This window comes from Fusarium falciforme, chromosome 1 (assembly GCF_026873545.1).
Source record: "Fusarium falciforme chromosome 1, complete sequence".
Lineage (NCBI taxonomy): Eukaryota > Fungi > Ascomycota > Sordariomycetes > Hypocreales > Nectriaceae > Fusarium > Fusarium falciforme.
Window position 1 is genome coordinate 498,781 of NC_070544.1, and position 16,429 is coordinate 515,209.

General features: G+C 51.1%; 7 protein-coding genes and 1 pseudogene across 8 annotated transcripts, besides 1 other annotated feature; 3 read left to right on the top strand and 5 right to left on the bottom strand.

Annotated features, from left to right (window-relative positions):
* Positions 1-30: 30 nt before the first annotated feature.
* On the bottom strand, positions 31-1,054 carry NCS54_00006900 (Hypothetical protein; the record flags this gene model as incomplete). The annotated part of the gene is made up of 5 exons (XM_053145730.1): positions 31-221; positions 275-591; positions 644-750; positions 801-959; positions 1,013-1,054. 5 exons carry the CDS (start codon positions 1,052-1,054, stop codon positions 31-33), a joined length of 816 nt encoding a protein of 271 aa, XP_053001705.1.
* An 849-nt stretch (positions 1,055-1,903) lies between these two features.
* Positions 1,904-3,382, top strand: NCS54_00007000 (Hypothetical protein; the record flags this gene model as incomplete). Its single annotated transcript, XM_053145731.1, has 4 exons — positions 1,904-2,084; positions 2,152-2,435; positions 2,488-2,724; positions 2,801-3,382. The coding sequence occupies 4 exons, from the start codon at positions 1,904-1,906 to the stop codon at positions 3,380-3,382; spliced, it is 1,284 nt and encodes a 427-aa protein (XP_053001706.1).
* A 949-nt stretch (positions 3,383-4,331) lies between these two features.
* Positions 4,332-5,936, top strand: NCS54_00007100 (GH43-C2 domain-containing protein; the record flags this gene model as incomplete). Its single annotated transcript, XM_053145732.1, has 1 exon — positions 4,332-5,936. The coding sequence occupies one exon, from the start codon at positions 4,332-4,334 to the stop codon at positions 5,934-5,936; it is 1,605 nt and encodes a 534-aa protein (XP_053001707.1).
* A 168-nt stretch (positions 5,937-6,104) lies between these two features.
* On the bottom strand, positions 6,105-7,367 carry NCS54_00007200 (DAO domain-containing protein; the record flags this gene model as incomplete). Its single annotated transcript, XM_053145733.1, has 5 exons — positions 6,105-6,411; positions 6,461-6,864; positions 6,913-7,111; positions 7,165-7,284; positions 7,336-7,367. 5 exons carry the CDS (start codon positions 7,365-7,367, stop codon positions 6,105-6,107), a joined length of 1,062 nt encoding a protein of 353 aa, XP_053001708.1.
* A 745-nt stretch (positions 7,368-8,112) lies between these two features.
* Positions 8,113-9,075, bottom strand: NCS54_00007300 (Hypothetical protein; the record flags this gene model as incomplete). Its single annotated transcript, XM_053145734.1, has 1 exon — positions 8,113-9,075. One exon carries the CDS (start codon positions 9,073-9,075, stop codon positions 8,113-8,115), a length of 963 nt encoding a protein of 320 aa, XP_053001709.1.
* A 1,454-nt stretch (positions 9,076-10,529) lies between these two features.
* NCS54_00007400 lies at positions 10,530-12,670 on the bottom strand (annotated as a pseudogene). The gene is made up of 4 exons: positions 11,860-12,670; positions 11,525-11,806; positions 11,344-11,458; positions 10,530-11,289 (listed from the first exon to the last, which is right to left on the bottom strand).
* Positions 10,530-12,670: a sequence feature.
* Positions 12,671-13,056: 386 nt separating this feature from the next.
* Positions 13,057-14,023, bottom strand: NCS54_00007500 (Hypothetical protein; the record flags this gene model as incomplete). The annotated part of the gene is made up of 4 exons (XM_053145735.1): positions 13,057-13,241; positions 13,296-13,594; positions 13,653-13,889; positions 13,962-14,023. The coding sequence occupies 4 exons, from the start codon at positions 14,021-14,023 to the stop codon at positions 13,057-13,059; spliced, it is 783 nt and encodes a 260-aa protein (XP_053001710.1).
* A 532-nt stretch (positions 14,024-14,555) lies between these two features.
* Positions 14,556-16,276, top strand: NCS54_00007600 (Amine oxidase; the record flags this gene model as incomplete). The annotated part of the gene is made up of 5 exons (XM_053145736.1): positions 14,556-14,739; positions 14,800-14,868; positions 14,919-15,065; positions 15,124-15,983; positions 16,031-16,276. The coding sequence occupies 5 exons, from the start codon at positions 14,556-14,558 to the stop codon at positions 16,274-16,276; spliced, it is 1,506 nt and encodes a 501-aa protein (XP_053001711.1).
* Positions 16,277-16,429: the final 153 nt, after the last annotated feature.

Below are 16,429 nucleotides of genomic sequence, written 5' to 3' on the forward strand. Positions count from 1 at the left end.
TAATGAACTAATCGTGCAAGAAGGCGTTAATCACAGCCACTGCTTATTTCCAAAGTGAGACACAAATGAGCCGCCATTGCCAGCTTCGATACTGGCCTTGTGCAGCACAGACAAGACTGCAGTGACGGACTCTTCAGGTGTTATCGGCTTAGTGAAGCTAGGTGCGTAGGATTGAAACTGTTTCAGCATTTCACCCGCTTTCTGGGCCTGCTCCTCCGAGGCTATAAAGCTGTCAGTACGTGATCTCTAACAAACTGCTCTGGAGATATCTGACCGTCATCATAGTGGCCTGTGTCGACCATGCCTGGTGAAATGGCCATGAAAAGTACGCCCTCCTTTCTGTACTGGGCATCGAACTTGGAAACAGCCAGGTTGACGGCGGCTTTGCTAATTGAATAGGGTGCTGCAACGGAAATGGAAAACTGGGAGACAAAGTCCGGGTCGGCCATACCCGTGGATATAGTAATGGCCTTCTTGGCCTGGCCCTTGAGGAGGAGTGGCACGTAAAGGTTGAACAGATGGATGTTGCCGACCACGTTGACCTTGAATGAGGTGAGCAAGTCCTCCTCGAGCTTCTCAGGTTGTTCGCCTCTATGGAGCGGTCAGAAGAGTCTCAGTACCCAGAGTGCAGAGGGTGACGTACAGAACACTGAGAGGGTCGTAAGCGGACCAAGAAGAGACTAGACCTGCATTTGCAATGATGTAGTCAAGCTTGCCGCCAGTGATCTTGGAAGTCTCATCAACGGAAGCCTGGCCATACCATGTTAGCTGGCTGGTGAAGTCGTATAAGGAGCGATTACCTTGAGAGCTTCATAGTCGTTGATGTCGGCCTGGATGATATGCACATTTTTCCGTGCAGAGAGTTCGCGCTCGATCTTTTCGACTGTGGCCTTTTTGTTGCGAACGAGACCAATCACGATGTTGTCAGATTTATCAGACAACTGGCGGAGGAACTCAAACTGGGAGATGATAAATTAGTTTCACTCGCAACCGGGAGATAAACTCAACATACCCCAAGACCGCGGGATGCCCCTGTGACTAGGTACGAAGCCATGGTGTGAGAGTGGTGATGGTGGAGTTTGGTGGAGTGCTGATTAAAGAGAAGCTTGCTTTTTTGCCAGAGATGCTGAATGCAAAACAAAAAAAATCGATACAGTTCCTCTATCCTAGGTATATATACTCAACTCACATCATGCTTTGTCACCCGCTCGCTCAACTCTTGGTGACTGACGAGCTCCAGCATCATCACGGGTTGGACCATGACGCTAGATCCCACCGACCAATCATGTGGCTCAGGGAAGGTTAGCTCGCCGAAAGTTGCCCTTGATTGAGATTTCAGCTAACCCCGCATGAAGCCAAAAACATGTCAGCGTGGGTGGCTGCTTACAACTTCTTCACCACGCCGGCTCACAAATGTCGACCTGACAAATCCGTACACAGAAGCGCCGAGATAACTGGTCCTCGGGGGCAACTTTTTGCGAGCGATAAAACCGGCAGGGCTGCTTCTGATTTGCTTTGAAACTCAGTGCCGCATCCTTTGCATCCTTCGTGCAGGCATTGTATCTGAACTCAGGATTGACCCAATCGTCATCGGCATATCTCAGTCCATCAGCCGTTCATGTCACAACGAGGGTGTATGACTTGCAGAGGTTCGGCAGCCAAGCCTGGAAGCGTTGCCGAACTCCACTGACACCCCTAACTAGACCGCAAGGTACTCTGTGATCGGACTCTCCCGACCTGCACGCGTTGCGCTAGAGCAGGCCGAAAGTGTGATGGTTATGGGACTCGGCTGTCTTGGCCGCGTGAGGGTGATGTTCGGCGCGCTATCCTTGGGCCTGCACCCGTAGAAAGGCGCCGCCATGACACACGACACTTTGTTAACACTTCCACTTGGGATATAGAGATGCACGCCTTGATCTCTGGCATCGATTTTGGCTATGGAACTTCCAAGCAACATCCTACTATGAGACAGTTTATCTTAAAGGATTTCGACAACCAACCAACCGAGTTCATGCAGATCGCTCAGCCAGTTCCCAGTCCTCCGATTTCCTTGCTCAGTGGAGTATTGGACCATGTGCAGATGGGTTTGTTCGAATATTGTCAGATCCCTCAATCAGGACTAAGTACTAGCTCAAAACTCACATAAGGCAGTCGTGTATCAAGCATCCTTTTCTCTTATGGCCTTTGGTCACGACGCGCTGAAGATCCGTGAGATTCTCATTCGCATGGCCCTCTCCGACAACTCGCCGTCTGCCACCGCAATACTCCAGTCCACCTTAGCCCTAGCTTCATATCATCGAGATAAGGACCACTCCCAAGCAGATCGACTCAAAATCGCGGCTCTTCGGGCCTTGGCAGCATCTACCCAGGGTGTCATTGGCGCAGATGAATCCTTTCGTCATATTGCTGCAGGGATGCTCCTCTGCACTCTGGAGGTATCCATCCTTTAGCATTGGCTTACTACAGGTACGTACTAATACTTCGTAGATTTACCAAATCTCGGCGGCATCAAGTCATTGGCTGTGGTATGTATGCGGCTCGAAAAAGATCATCAAGAGCGCCAAACTCGACGAGAGAACTCCAACCAACGACACTACCACACTGATAGGCTGGGTCCATTACTCTGACGTGCTGGCTCGTTTCAGCTTGCGTCACTGGCAACCAAATCTCTTAGAGGCTACAGGTTTTGCCATAGGAGCACATTTCAAACCCTTTCAACCTGCAGTATGCGCAGAGGCCCAGGGAGGTTTCATCTACTCCCCTCCCCTGTCGAGTTTTAGTAATCTTACACGCCATACAGCCCGCGCATCTAGTAGGTCCTCCGCATGAGGTCTTATATCTCCTGTCCGAAGTGTGCGATACCGTCGTTGAACCCTCGGATCCACGTTTCCACGAAAGTGACTACCAGCAATATCTCAAACTCCTAGAATGGAAATTACGGAGGATCGATATTTCAACCAACGAGAATAATACTCTAACTGAGGGGTCACGTTTGAATTCCGACAGAGCAGTTGAACTCTACCAGCTGGCGACCCTGATCTACCTCAAACGTGCATCAGCAGAAAATCCCAAGGGGAAATCACGTCTTCCAGAATGGATCGAAAGGTCTTTTGATATCCTTTCACATTTAGAACATTGCCAATGGCCCTTCCCTCTCCTGATACTTGGTTGCGAGGCGCGAACAGACGACCAACGAACCATGATTCTTGACCTCATCTCCAAAACAGAGAGCAATATTCACTTTCGGAAGCTGGACTCTGTCAGGATGATGATTCAACGAATTTGGGTTCAGAACGATCTGATTGAGGAGGAATTCAACTATGTGCACAAGCTCGGTGCTGTGCTCAGTTCGGCAAACAGGGCTGTCCCAGCACTTGTTTAGGGGTGCTTCATCATCGTCATTATACTCCAAGCAAAGAAGTTTATAATTATAGAGTATCGTTACTAGAGATCAGGTGTATAACGGTCACTTTCGTCTCCGCTAGAAATCTAACCCTAAGTTGTCCCCGTCATCGGTAGCTGTATCTCACTTGATCATTTCGGCTGTACCACTCTAGAACTTCCTGTTTAGGGGCATAATGGTCCATTTGCCTGCCTATGACCAGCTTATTTATATGAGCCAAACATATGCCTTACTTATGTCGCTAGAATCCGCAGGTAAAACACCACTAACTCTTGTGACTGCTCGGTAAAATTGCAAACCATGCATTCCCTGCTTGCCAGATTAACCGGGACATCACGAGTCCGTGTCGCAATTAGGTGAGGCCGGACTATCACCTATGAGTAGCCGAATCACTTATCCCATCCAGACCAGACAGAGATTTTGTCTTCCAAAGCGGCGGTGGACTTCTTTCAGTTTCTTACTTCCTCTAATATAGTTTATTTTTATAATCCCCTAGATACCTGTTATGTGGTGCTAGCTGCCATGAGGTACGTTCCGTTCTATCGCGAGCCTTTAGCCGCTCTTAGGGGAGTCGGAGCTCCTGCCTCCGTTTGGCGGAACTCATCGCTCCGTGGCGTGAGAATTCCACCGGTTGAAACCGAACCTTCTCGCTACGGTATGGCAGCCCTGCATAAACTAACCTCAGCCCCGGTATTTCCTTGGGTTGTGGCCGGGCTGGTTTGCCTATTCTAGCGTCAAGCAGCCGAGACTAAAGAGGAATGTTAGAAAAAGGTGCGTTGTTAGGGATTTATCCGGAATACCCGGGGATGCAGCCTACATAATACCAAGAGCTCTAGTAACACCATGCCCTGACAACAAGTGATATAAAGCCAAGCTGCCCCTCTACGGGAAAGCACAGGACAAGCGTCAATCAGCCAGTCACCTCAGAATGAAGTCGCTTGTACTATTTCTAGGCCTTGTTGCCTCCACTATCCCATTCGTGGTCACGACCCCGACGCATGGCACTAGAGCCGAGAATTTCCAAAACCCCATCATCTATTCTGACTTCCCAGACAATGATGTATTCCTGGGACCTGATGGGTTCTACTACTTCTCTGCGTCCAACTTTCATTACAGCCCGGGGGCTCCCATTCTTCGCTCCAAAGATCTCATCAACTGGGATCTTATCGGACATTCTATCCCACGTTTAGAGTTTGGGGACGGTTATGATCTTCCCAACAGCAACACTCGCGCCTATAGAGGGGGAACTTGGGCTTCATCGCTGAGATACCGAGAGAGCAATAAACTGTGGTACTGGATCGGCTGCACAAACTTCTGGAACACCTGGGTCTTCACTTCTCCATCCCCAACCGGACCCTGGAAGAAGGCAGCGCAGCTTGGAACGGGTGGGACTTGCTACTACGACAATGGCATTCTGATCGATGATGACGACACCATGTATGTCGTCTACGGGTCAAACAACGTCCGAGTTTCTCAGCTTTCCAAAGACGGTCTTAGTGAAGTGAAATCTCAGCAAGTCTTGAACAACACTTCTATTGGGGTTGATGGTCTAGAGGGAAACCGCATGTACAAGATCAACGGTCAGTACTACATACTGAACGATGACCCAAATGCCTCGGCAACTTGGATTTGGAAGTCTGATAACCCTTTCGGCCCTTACAAATCCAAGAACCTCGCCAAAGGCGTCACACCCCCGCTCAGCGGTGGCAATTCCCCCCACCAGGGAAGCCTGATCAAGACTCCTGCAGGCGAGTGGTACTTCATGTCCTTCACCTGGGCATACCCTGCTGGTCGTCTTCCCGTCTTGGCCCCAATTCGCTGGGGCGATGATGGTTTCCCAGTCCTCGTGACTGGTGCTAATGGTGGCTGGGGAGCCTCGTACCCGCTTCCCTCCGGCAGCAACGGCCTCACCAAGAATTGGAGGCGGACGGATCGTTTCCAGGGCACGTCGCTCGATCCGTCCTGGGAGTGGAACCATAATCCCGACGTCACCTCCTACGAGATCAACAATGGCTTGACTCTTCGCACGGCCAGCGTAACCAACGATATATACTCAGCGAGGAACACTCTGACTCACCGAACCCATGGAGATCACCCTGTCGGTACCGTCAAGATTGACTTTAGCAAACTGGCCGATGGCGACCGAGCAGGTTTGGCGGCATTCCGCGACCAGAGCGCCTATATCGGCATCCATCGATCCAACGGCAAATCCACCCTTGCCGTTGCACAAGGAATGATTATTGACGAATGGTCAGGAGAGACCAAGAGTTTGGGCGAGGTCAAGGCCACGGCGGAGGTAGCGGAGGGCAAGACACAGGTGTGGTTGCGCGCCGAGTTGGACACGAGCCCTACGGGGTCTCGGAACGCCGTCTTCTCTTACAGCTGGGACGGAAGTAAATTTGAGAAACTTGGTCCGAACTACCAGCTATACAATGGCTGGGCATTCTTCATTGCTTACCGCTTTGGCATTTTCAATTATGCCACTCAGGCACTAGGCGGCTCAATCAAGGTTGAATCATTCACAGCTGCATGAGATAACTGGACAGAATGGGTGTTAGGAGAAAGAATGTCAATCCTTATGTCAGCCCCTGCTAAGTCGTAGCCGCAAACACATTATCTGAGGCACTTGAGCCATATCTTTTTGAGGCTTACTTCAAACCAGCCTACCTCGCGTATCACTAATATGCTTTTTCGCTGAAAATTACAACTTGGATCGCAACTGGGCTCGAATCTCGGACAGCAGGGGCTCAGCAGCGCTGACGGCATCAACTGCCATTCCATAGCCAGCTTGAAATCCAGTACCGCCTGCTCCGTAGTTGTGGATGACAGTACGCTTCTGGCCCGTAATAGACAGGTCCTCCCGTTCCACTCGAGCACCACCCTCACGAGAAGGTCGTAGGCCAGAAAATGCAGCGATGACCTCGATGTCACTTTCTCGGACCTCGGTACTAAGCTCCTTTGTACGATCCAGGATATCCTCAGTCTCGTACGAGTAAGTGGCACCGTCTCTAAAAGCTGGTCAGTCGGTGATCAAGTTCAACATGTTAAGCAACATACCCATTTCCCTTCTGCATATATCCGCCAAGGATCACATGCCCTTTGGAATAAGGCCGAGGGATAACATAGGTCTCGTAGTCCTTGCCGTGTCTCATGATGTTTGTATGCACTTCAGGAGCAAGCGTCAAAAGAACTTGGCCCCGCGTTGGGTAACACTTGGTGTCCTCAACTCCAGGAAGTGACTTGGCCGCGTTTCCGGTGCAATTGAAAACAATCTGAGTCGAGTGACTGGAGAAGGCTGCTTGAAGGTTGGGAAGCTTCTGTCGAATGAATCGGACGCCGTAGTCCCGCTTCAGCCTTTGGTAGAGGTAGAGGAGATGCTTGGGAGCATTGACTGTTAGTGTTGTGAAGGATGCACCGAACTTAACTCCCTCAGGCAGCTGTTCAGCAGACAGAGGTGTGAACTTGACTTGGTCAGTAAAGAGAAGCAGTTGGATCTCACGCACGCTTACATCTTCGAGATACTCAGACATAGTCTTGATCTTGTCATGGGGAACATTGTCGTCCCACAGCTCGGTGGATGCTGTCCGTCGAACATAGGTTTTCTCAGGGCTTTCAGAGGCCAACTTGCTCAAGTGAAAGTACCCGAGTTTGTCCCATCTTAAGGCATTGGCGTCTGTGCCTGAGATGGCCGAAAAGTTGCAACCAGCCCTAGAGTCAAGTCAGTCTGCGCCTTATTCTAGTGCATAGTTGGGACTGCTCACCATGGGGAGGTATAGCTCAGAGCGGTATCGCCAGGCAGGTGCTCAGCAATGACAGTAATAGACTGACCATAACCTCTTTCCGCAAGAACCAGGGCGACATCAAGGCCAATGATGCCCGCGCTACATCGGGTCAGTCAATCATGAATTTGCCATCCGGACTGTGCAACTTACCCAACAATGACAATGCTGTCGTGTGCAGACATGATGAAGAAATTACCGTAATTTGTTGAATGTTTAGACACTGGGAACTAGAACTCTCTTTGCCCACCCAAGTCACTGGCACAAAGCTTTTGTCACGGCGAGTGTCTGCATTTGAAGACCACAATGCTCCCTTCTTTGGGCCCCATTCTCAATGATATCTCCATTCTCCATGTTTCCAGACCCCTTCACTCGCATGATCCGGAGGTTGCCACTGGCCCCTATTTCCCGAAAAGGGAAGTCAGCATCCGGAGAAGCCCGACCCACAACCACCATCCACTTGACACCACTTGACACTCACTCTATTCTCTTAGCTTGGATAGCTTCTCATTCTGTAACAAGGGTTATTTCCCGTTATAGTTAATCTGTTTGAGAAACACTAAGAGAACCTAACCTGTCTATGGCATGTATCCGGATAGATCGCAAAGGGAGTTTCTCGACCAACCGAGATGTCGTCTAGGCAGTTATTGCCGAATTAGATCGCCTCCATTCTTCCGATTTGACAAAATTGGCTCTGTAGAATTAAGAACCGAGAACAACATGGAGTTTGGAGGAAGAGGAAAGCTTGTGGTTGAACTCTTTAAGGAACTCTGCGCGAGAGAGGTTTTCCCGCTCAAGCAACATGCTCGCCTTATGCGCATAGAAGTGATTCAGAACGAGGCAATTATCACACACGTGGGAACTTTGTCGTTAATCAAAGATACTTGAAACATGCATTTATTCTATTTTTGATACAATAAGGTCAACCGCCTAATAGTTGATCTTGAAGCTAAACTCATCCTCCCAGTGCATAGCCCAGTATCGGTCCCAGATAGCCTTGGTGATGGGGCCGACCTTTCCATCCTTGACAGGCTTGTCGTCGAGAGTAGTAATAGGCATGATGCCTCCGGCAGTTGTGCACATCAAGATCTCGTCGGCCTGGTAGGTCGCCTCAATGGGAACGTGCTCAACCCGGATCTCATAGCCACACGATCGAGCAGCGTCAATCACACTCTTTCGGGTGATACCCTGAAGAACTCCACGGTCGGGGGTGTATAGAATACCATCCTTGATGAGAACAATGTTGAAGCCCGAGCCCTCTGTGAGGTTGGCATCACCATCAGTAAGGAAGGGATAGGTAGCTCCTCGGTCGTTTGCCTCGAACAGGCCACGGACCAAGTCACCCCACTGAAGGTTCTTGATGGTAGGATCAATGGAGCCAGGAGGGACACGGCGGACGGTTCGGGCAACAATGGCACGGCCACCAGTGTATTGAACCTCAGGGTCCATAACCCAGACATATGGTTGGATGAACATGTAAAGGTTGTTGTTCAGGAGCTCCTCGGGCTTGGCGCCACGAACGCCAGTCAGGCCTCGCGTGACAATCAACTCAACAAAGGCGTCTCGGATGCCACTCTTGGCAACCATGTCGACCAAGGTCTTGATAACCTCCTCTCGGGGGAGAGGCATCCTGAGGCGCATCTTCTTGCAGCTCGCCTCGAGACGGTTGAGGTGATCCTCAAGACGGAAGAATCGGCCATCCCAGACGGAGGGCACATCGTATGTTAGATCGCTGTGCATAAAACCCTGGTCGAGCAGAGGAATGCGGGCTTCATGCAAGGGCACGAGCTCACCCTGGATCCAAGCGACTCCCTTGGCGAGTGGGTTCTTGCTAGCCTCGAGAACGGCCTGTCGCTCGGCATAGCCGGCGAAAACCTTGTCCATGGTGGCCATTTCTGGTGATTGTGGCTGGTTTGGTGGTGGTGTTTGTAGGGGAGCTGAATGGGCAAAGATGAGGGAGTAGGATGAGGCTGATGAATGTGACTTGAGTTGTCGGGAATGAGTATGTACGATGCATCATGCCTTGCTTAAGTAGATGATCCCTTGTCTAGGTACCTTGGCGACTTAATTGCCGATGATTCTTAGCAAGAACACCAGGTGAGGCATCTGGCTTGAGCTATCTTGCGTATTTCCTATTTGGGTAATTGGGATCTTGACATCACCCCTTGCTACGTCTTGGGGGCTCAGCGCCGTGGCCCACTGATCCACGCTCATTTTGCCGAGACCGACGCGGTCACGTCCATGCGACTTTCCAAGAGCGGACTCATCGGCAAAGCCGCCATGTTTGCCTCGGCCGTTGTCGCCCAAGTTCCTGATGAAGTTGGTGGAATTGGATATCCAGTATCTCTAGCCAAAGAGGCAAAACTTGACTCGAGCTGCCTACTTCGGAGCGTTTGCCAACATTGAAATTGCGCGCTACCTTTCTCTTCGATGGAAGAACCTTTCTGAGATGTGTTTCCAACTCATTCTCCAAAGGCAGCTCGCGAGTGGCGATAACACCTGGCATGGCTTCGTCGAACAACGCGAACTTCCAGGCTTGGTGTTGAGCCACTCTGATCTGATAACTGCCTGCTGGACATTTCGCTTTGTTAGGGAGTAGTCTCCAAATGGCCAGGGGATGGCTTGTTCGCTATCCATTTCCTCGTTCAGCGGTCTCAACCTTGGTTGGAGGAAGATGGATCAATGAGGCACGCCAAATCGTCCGTAGAGCACGACAGACCTGATCGATCGAGGCCCAGACACTCACTTACGGCATGCATGTAGTGTTTACTATGCAAGGGCCGTTCCTTTTTCCCGAAACGTGCCTCGACTCTGGCAAATCAGCGTGTGCGTGACCTAAAAGGCAAATGCGAGCATTGTAGAAGGCATTTCCAAAAAAAGAAATTAGAAATCAATAAAATCTCGCCGTCCCGGAGCAATCTCCGATTCAAAGCCTTTTTCCTTCTTCTCCTCTTTCTGCACTCACGAAATCCCGTTGTCCCATCCCATCAGGGCATGTTGGCATGAAACGATAATGGTACCCTCGGTCTAGAAAACCACAGCGACACATGGCAACGTAAGTAAGCCACGCAATCATCAAGGTCCCTCCTTATGGGCCAACAGAGTAACCCATCCGTCTCGGTATCGCATGCCCTAGTCTCGAGTCTCTCCCCCGTCAAAATGTAGCATGACGACAACAACGACTTGATAACGACTTTACAACAACCTAGGAACGGAGCAACAAGTCGCTGATGAAATAAAGAGCTTGAAAAGGATCGATTTGTACCGAAAAGCCGAACGAAAGATCTCACTCTCCAACCGAACAAACATGTCCTGCGCCAACCCTCCCAACTCCGAACCAACGACGATCAACCGAATAAATATTGGCGAGCATCTCCAGTTCCAACGTTGGAACGACTCTTTTGGTCAATGATAGAGCCCCACCACGAATTGGGGGTCTCGTTAGACCATACCTCCTCGAGCAGAGCGTTGGCCGTCAAAAACATGTCATACCGAGTCCGCTCATTCCACCAGCTACAGTATGTCCTAGCAACCTGACGCAAATGCTCGTCCTTTGTCTCGCAGCCGGCAAGGAACACAGGTAGTAGCAGCTGCTTCTGGAGCATGGAGCTGTATCTACAGGATGTGACATGGTTGAGTGTTTTGCGCGCAAGGAAACCTAGGATCGGCGGTGCCGGTTGGTCACGCGGCCACTTGAAGACGCGGCATATGTAGATGAGGAGACCATATCGCCAAGCTTCCGCGCAGTGGTGAAGGTCTTCCTTGTAGTGAGCAACCTCTCCGATGTCACATCCTTCGGAAGGGGGAGTGTCGGCTACAATCTGGTCAGGGAGATCGCCGTACTCGGGATCTGTCCATTCCCTTATTTCTTTTTCCACTCCCAGGACGGGCCCCATGTCAAATTTCACACACGTCATGTTGGCCACAAGCTCAAATTCCCTTGCGTAAGATCCCAAACGGATCATATGTCGAAACAGAGCCTCTGGACACCCAGACACGCTGTAGAAGGTCTCGTTGCTCGACTTGTCGTGGTTGAAGAGACTGATTATCGTAGACTCGGATAGAACGCATCCTTGCCGGCTGGTGAGGGCAAGAGTTACATCCCACCTAAACAGTTAGCAGAGTTCAAAGCCCATCTCCATGTCACCGAAGTTGATTTACCAAACTAGCATCTCTATGCGTGCTTGCATCCGCGGTGTCTTTTTGACATTCAGAGCCTCTGTGGCCTGTATCATCTTGTGGGCACGCTTCAGGTACCAAGTCCATGGTCCATGGGCTGAAGTTGCGCACTTCGAAATTATCAGCATGAACAACCTATACAACTTCTATGTTGGAGATGAACTTGCATCCAATGTCATGAGAATCAACACAGCGTCAAGAAAGGTCGCTTCGATCGGTGATGCTTGCGAAGTGCCCTCCATGTCCCTAAGCATCTGGAGAGCCTTCTTTTTGTGCATTTTGGCCTCGCTGGCACAAGAGCCGGTATCACGGTTGATATGCTTGTAGGAAAGAGCCAGGATACAGTGAAGGAGGAGTTGCGAGCCTCGGCCAGTCTCGGCGTCGAATCGGAAAGGGTTAGCATCGAAATCGTGTGTCAAGGGCATGACGCAAAACTCTTGATCATCTAACCTCTGTCAGAAAGGACGTCATCATTCAGAACAGAAACAGGATACTTACATCGCGTTAGTAGTTGGGTGATAGTTAGGCTGATATTGCATGGAGCTTCCTGGGAGCTCAACGATGGCAGGACAATCTCGTCGATAGTTGAAGGCTGCCCATCGGCATCGCAGTCGACATTGGCTCCGTTGGTCTCGTTGGGCAGGGTGGGTCCGATGAAGTTATCCTGAGGAGAGTTGTCGGCAGAGGAGCTTTCATCCAGCTGCACAAAAGGAATGTCGGGTCCAAAGTAAAGGGGCAGCTGTTGATGCCCGCTCATCTGGTCAAAGGGAGCAACAAAGGACGGGCCAGGGTCAAAGAATGGATTCATCAGGCTCGAGTAGGACCAGTCTATGTCGTTTCCGTGGCTCATGCCCTCAGTGACGGGCTGCAGCATCATTTCGCTGTCGACTGGGTTGGCGGTTTCTTCGCATATCATGGGAGTGTCTGGCGGTGGAACTTGAACGTCAGGCGGATGCGTCACAACAGGAGGCGAGCCCTGCTGCGACTTGTCTTTGTTTTCTTCCTTTCCATTCGCAACTTTAGGGCTGGAATTTGGCGCGGCGGGTGTAGGTGCACTTCGGGGAGTCGAGGCCACAGCAGCTGTGCTCTTCGGCCCAGTCGGGTCAGTACCGTTTCGACGGCGTCGCTTGCGGCTATAGGCGCCTACAAACTTGAATTCGCGAGGGGCCTTGACTTGGGCTTGAGCTTGAGGCTGCGACATGGCTGGTGAAGTTATCGTGATCGGCGAAAGATGGAGTTGGAGAAGAGAGTAGCAGGGAAAGAGGAGGGAAGGTCGGGAAGCGTGGGGAGAGGAAAACGGGCATGATCCACTAAAGTCCCATCAGCCAACCCTTCTACATTTAGGGCGAGACAGTGCGCATTCGAGTGGCGGATAATGGATCCGGGTTGGAGAGCCAGAGTGCGGGGAGGTCGAGTCATGGGCGAGCTAAGATACAACACCAACTCGAGGATTGGGCAATTGAGATATGCGCATGATGGAGGGTATGGCAGGAATATTCGGCTCTCACGGCGATCATCTGGGGTTGTCTTGAGACGGGGACTTGACGATACAGTCATCTGGCTAGGCCGTATTGGACAGTGTTTACCCCTGTCACAGGCCTCATTTTATTCCTACGTGCCCTGGAAAGTCGGCTCTTCATCTTCTTTTTAAATTGGCCGTGAATATTTCGTGGCTTCATTTACTATTTAACTACTCTAGTTGTACAGACCACCGTTGGCCGATAGGACCGAGCCCGTTGTCCATTTGGCATCATCAGTGCAGAGGAAAGCGACCAGAGGCGCAATGTCGCTAACTTCACCGACTCGCGCCGCAGCGGGAGTAGAGTCAATCAGAGGCTGCATATCCTTGAGGAACTGCTCATCGCTCTGGAACCATTGGTCTGTCATGATGGGTCAGCAAAGTTCAGCCAAACACTGCGTTGCATCTTTCTTACCTGTGGCAATGGGGCCCGGGTTGACGCAGTTAACAGTGATGCCATGAGACTGGCCAAGCTCCTTGGCCCAGACTCGTACAAGCGCCTCGTCGGCTGCTTTGGTGGCTGCGTACACGGTTTGACCAGCAACACCGAGACGAGCTCCCGCGGAAGAAATGAAGACGATACGACCACCCTTGGGCAGATGAGGCTCAGCTGCCTTTGTCAAGAAAATAGGGCCTTTGACGTTGGCATCAAAGTGCCGTGTGTAAAAGTCCTCGGTAGTGTCTACCAGGTTGGCCTCGTTGCCTTGAGCGGCGCTGCAGGGTAACAGTGTAAGCTGCAGGACTCTCCCTTTCTCCAGATGCAAGGACTTACTTGTGAATGAGAATCTCAATCTTGCCGGTTGTGCTAATCTTGAGAGCGGCGTCAATCAGCTTGGGAATCTCCTCAAGCTTGCTGACGTCGGCCTGGCAGAGGATGGCCTTGGTGCCGTTGGCCTCGATATCCTTGACCACCTTCTCAGCTCGCTCCTTGCTACCAGGTGACACATAGTTAACGACGACATTGGCACCCCGCTTTCCCAAAAGAATAGCGATCCCGGCACCAAGTCCACTGCAACGTATTGATTAGTCTCCCAAGCTGAGCTAACAAAAGCAACGTGATCCGAGCGAGAGGATGGCATACCGGGAAGCACCAGTGACGATGGCAGTCTTGCCAGTAAGCTCGAGACCAGTAAAGTCAGGCATGGTTTCTGTAGAGTAGAAAGAAACTAAAAGATGAGTGTGATAAATGTTGTATGAGATGAACAAGGGGTACTTTCGCTTGCACAAGAGTGGTTATGAAGCTTTGAACCCCGGACATCGAGAGGCGTTAAGTAGCTCTTCCATCCGCATCTAAAGCCGATGTCATCTCCGCTCATGATGCATGCGGAGAATTGAAGGTCATACCAAATGTGGAAGTAGAGCCAACTGCCCGAAGTGGGTATACTGAGATGCGGGGATCTCTTACTTCCTAAACAGGTATTAAGGAATCGAACCACCGAGATCGCCGACTCTCCAACAAGTCAGCAGCCATGACGGACCTTCCCGAAGACGAAGGGACTAAAAGGGGCCCACACCGGCCGGCAAAAGTTGGAAGCTTCCGATAAGAGGCTCTACGTACTGAGCTAGCTCAGATATACGTCAGTTTGGGTTCCATCTTGCCAAACAGAAGCTCTCTCAAGCCACTGACAACTACCAAGACTCGTTTTCCAACCAGAACTACCAGAATTTCTTCGAAATGACCCCCAAGACCAGAGACGGACACGTGTGGGAGCCTCAAACCGGCTTCAAGACTGGAATCGAGAGCGATGCTGTCATCTCTCCTGCCCGTGCCCTGAACAATGCCAACAAGGTCTACGACGTCGTCGTTATCGGCGCCGGATATGCGGGTCTTGCTGCAGCGCGCGACTTGAGCCTCCTGAGTAAGCGTCTTGACCTCCTGCGTCTGCATCTCTAGTCTGACCAGCGACACCTTACAATAGACCACTCCGTTCTGCTTCTCGAAGCCAGAGATCGTATTGGCGGTCGAACCTACACGGCAAAGAAGGATGGTGAGTCTCATATATCCAATCTCTTGAATGCCTGCTCAATGCCTCACAAGGCTTCCTTTACGAGATGGGCGGAACTTGGGTCACTCATCACATGGGATATCTGTTCCGGGAAATGACCAGATATAACATGGATCGGGACCTGATCACCACCGGGAGTCCTGACATGCATAAGGGCTACTATACTATCAATGTCCCAGGTAAGACTCTTCTCACTTACTCACCATTTTCTCTTCATTAATCACCTTATCATAACAGGAGCCGAACCACGAAAGCTCAGCCATGAGGAAGCTGGCGCTATGCAAGCCAAGGGCTGGGACATGTTTGTCAACGTCGATGGCCAGTTCGGCCGCACTATCTGCCCGCTTCCCCACGCCCAGCTCGACAACCCAATCGTGGACCGTGCTACAGTCGAGAAATGGGATCAGATCTCATGCCACGACCGATTTGAGGAGATCAAGCACAAGCTTACGGCTGAGGAACAGGGTCTTCTCGTCTCGCTCCTTCTCCACATCTCCGGAGGACACATGAAGGATTCCAGTCTTTGGGACATGGTCCGCTCACATGCCCTCCTTATGCATAGTTCGGACAACTTCACCGACGTCTGGCTGAGATACAAGCTCCGAGATGGGCAAACCGCCCTGGCAAAGAACATGTTCCAAGAAGCGGCCGACGCTAGCTTGGAGTATGCCTTCTCTACTCAGGTCAAGTCTATCGTTCAGGCATCATCTGGAGATGGCCCGACCACTGTCTCAACCACCAACGGCGACAAGTTCCGCGCTCGCAAGATCATCAACACAATTCCTTTGAATGTTCTTAAGGATATCCAATTCTCTCCTCCCCTATCGCAACGTCGCCAAGAAGCCATCAACATTGGACATGTTAACCATATGACCAAGGTCCACGCAGACGTCAGCAACAAGGAGCTTGAGAGATGGAATGGAATGCGTTTCCCTGGGCTTCTGATGTATGGCTACGGCGACGGTGTTTTGCCCAATGGAGACGTCCACGTCGTCGCCTTTGGTGCGGATGAGCGCGAAAACTTTATCCCAGAGAACGATGCAACAAAGACAATCGATGCTCTGAACAAGATTCATCCTATGAATGTCAAGCGACTGGTATGTTTACACTCTTTGCCCCTCGGAAAATACTAACAGGACCGTAGATTCTGCACAACTGGAGTACCGACCCCTTCTCCAAGGGTGGTCCTGCTTGGTGGCGCCCTGGCTACATGTCAAAGTATCAGGATGAACTCCAGAGCCGACACGGAAATGTCTTCTTCGCCTCTGCTGACTGGGCCCATGGATGGCGTGCTGCCATTGACGGCGCGTTGGAACAGGGAAGCCTCAATGCTCAGACCGCCCACCGTGAGATCACTGCTTCCAACAAGAAAGCTTCAAGCAGGCTGTGAAGCAGCGGTGAGTCTCCCACAACTGCGTCAACCAGCGATGTGTATCGGTGTATCATAGGTATTTTTTACAATCTTTCAATACGCAGGCCGAGAATTGTACTATTTTACTGTCACATACCGTATTGGGCTCTAATGCTGCCATGTTTGAGCAAC